The 1,130-nt window shown below is 27.1% G+C and overlaps 1 protein-coding gene across 1 annotated transcript; it reads right to left on the reverse strand.

The window, feature by feature from the left end:
- Positions 1-13: 13 nt before the first annotated feature.
- Positions 14-609, reverse strand: LOC100575413 (the record flags this gene model as incomplete). The annotated part of the gene is made up of 2 exons (XM_016808513.2): positions 188-609; positions 14-100 (listed from the first exon to the last, which is right to left on the reverse strand). Coding segments are annotated over exons 1-2 (319 nt in total), but the record flags the coding sequence as incomplete, so codon positions are not given.
- Positions 610-1,130: the final 521 nt, after the last annotated feature.

Raw genomic sequence — 1,130 nt, forward strand, 5'->3', positions numbered from 1 at the left:
GACATCCACTTACCACGTTTTTCAGATAAATCTCCACATTTTTCAACAAACATCTTTTTATCATAATATGCGGTTATATGTTGGGTTGGTCCATAAGTAGCTAAAAAATACTCAATTACATTATAATAATCAATATAGTATAGGTATAATGTAGTTTTTACAGTTTTACACAAAAATTTTCACATACCTTTTGGAGTACGGTAGATTTCATCAAAGAAATGCTGGTTCTCTTCATTACGTATACGCTGAAAGAATATATCAATAGTTTTAAGTAAACCTCCACGAGAATTAACTTTTATTGCACTTATATTGTAATCTTGAACCACGAAAGCGGTCACCGATGCATGGAAAGCTATGATGCAGGTCCATAATAAAATAACTGCTTTTAAACAATTCCTGAAATACACAATTATATTCATAAATGTCCTTTATTACTCACGGAATAATAAATTAAAGGGTGGCATCTGTGGACCGTGGTAGATCCAATTGTTGATTAAAAATAAATGATTGGACCTTGTCAATTTTACACTTGACTCAACATGACAATTTCTGATTTGAAATTAAACTGACGGTATTTATTATGTCAAGTCAAAGTCAAACTGATTGGTGACTACAGTGTTGTGTTTTATCTAGATAAATTATCTAGATAGGTATATTTTTATCTTTTATCTTATACAGATAAATGGGAAATATGTTATCTAAGCTATTATCTAAGATAAATAATTAAAACATCTAGATAAATTTATCTAGATAAAATTTAATTTTTAAATATTTATATTATAAATTATAATTAATGTTAATTAGGTATTTTATATATTCTGATTACAAAATAGTAAATTTATATTTAAACATTATAATTTATAATTTATAAATATATCTAAATATATTTTTCATTCTTAAATTATTAGATATTTCATGTTCATATTTTAAATGTTCTTAGTAATAACTAATAAACGTTTCGGGTTAACTACGTGTCTACCCGGTCTACGTATCAGCGTCGTATTCGCCGACTGTCAACAGGATACCCGCATTCTGCAATTAAATGTTGAAACTATCACAAAATAAAATTATTATTGATTAATTTATTAATAATAAGTATGTGTGAGTGTGGTACTGCGGTTCTATATGCG

This window comes from Acyrthosiphon pisum, unplaced genomic scaffold, assembly GCF_005508785.2.
Source record: "Acyrthosiphon pisum isolate AL4f unplaced genomic scaffold, pea_aphid_22Mar2018_4r6ur Scaffold_21554;HRSCAF=24234, whole genome shotgun sequence".
NCBI classification, from domain to species: Eukaryota; Metazoa; Arthropoda; class Insecta; order Hemiptera; family Aphididae; genus Acyrthosiphon; species Acyrthosiphon pisum.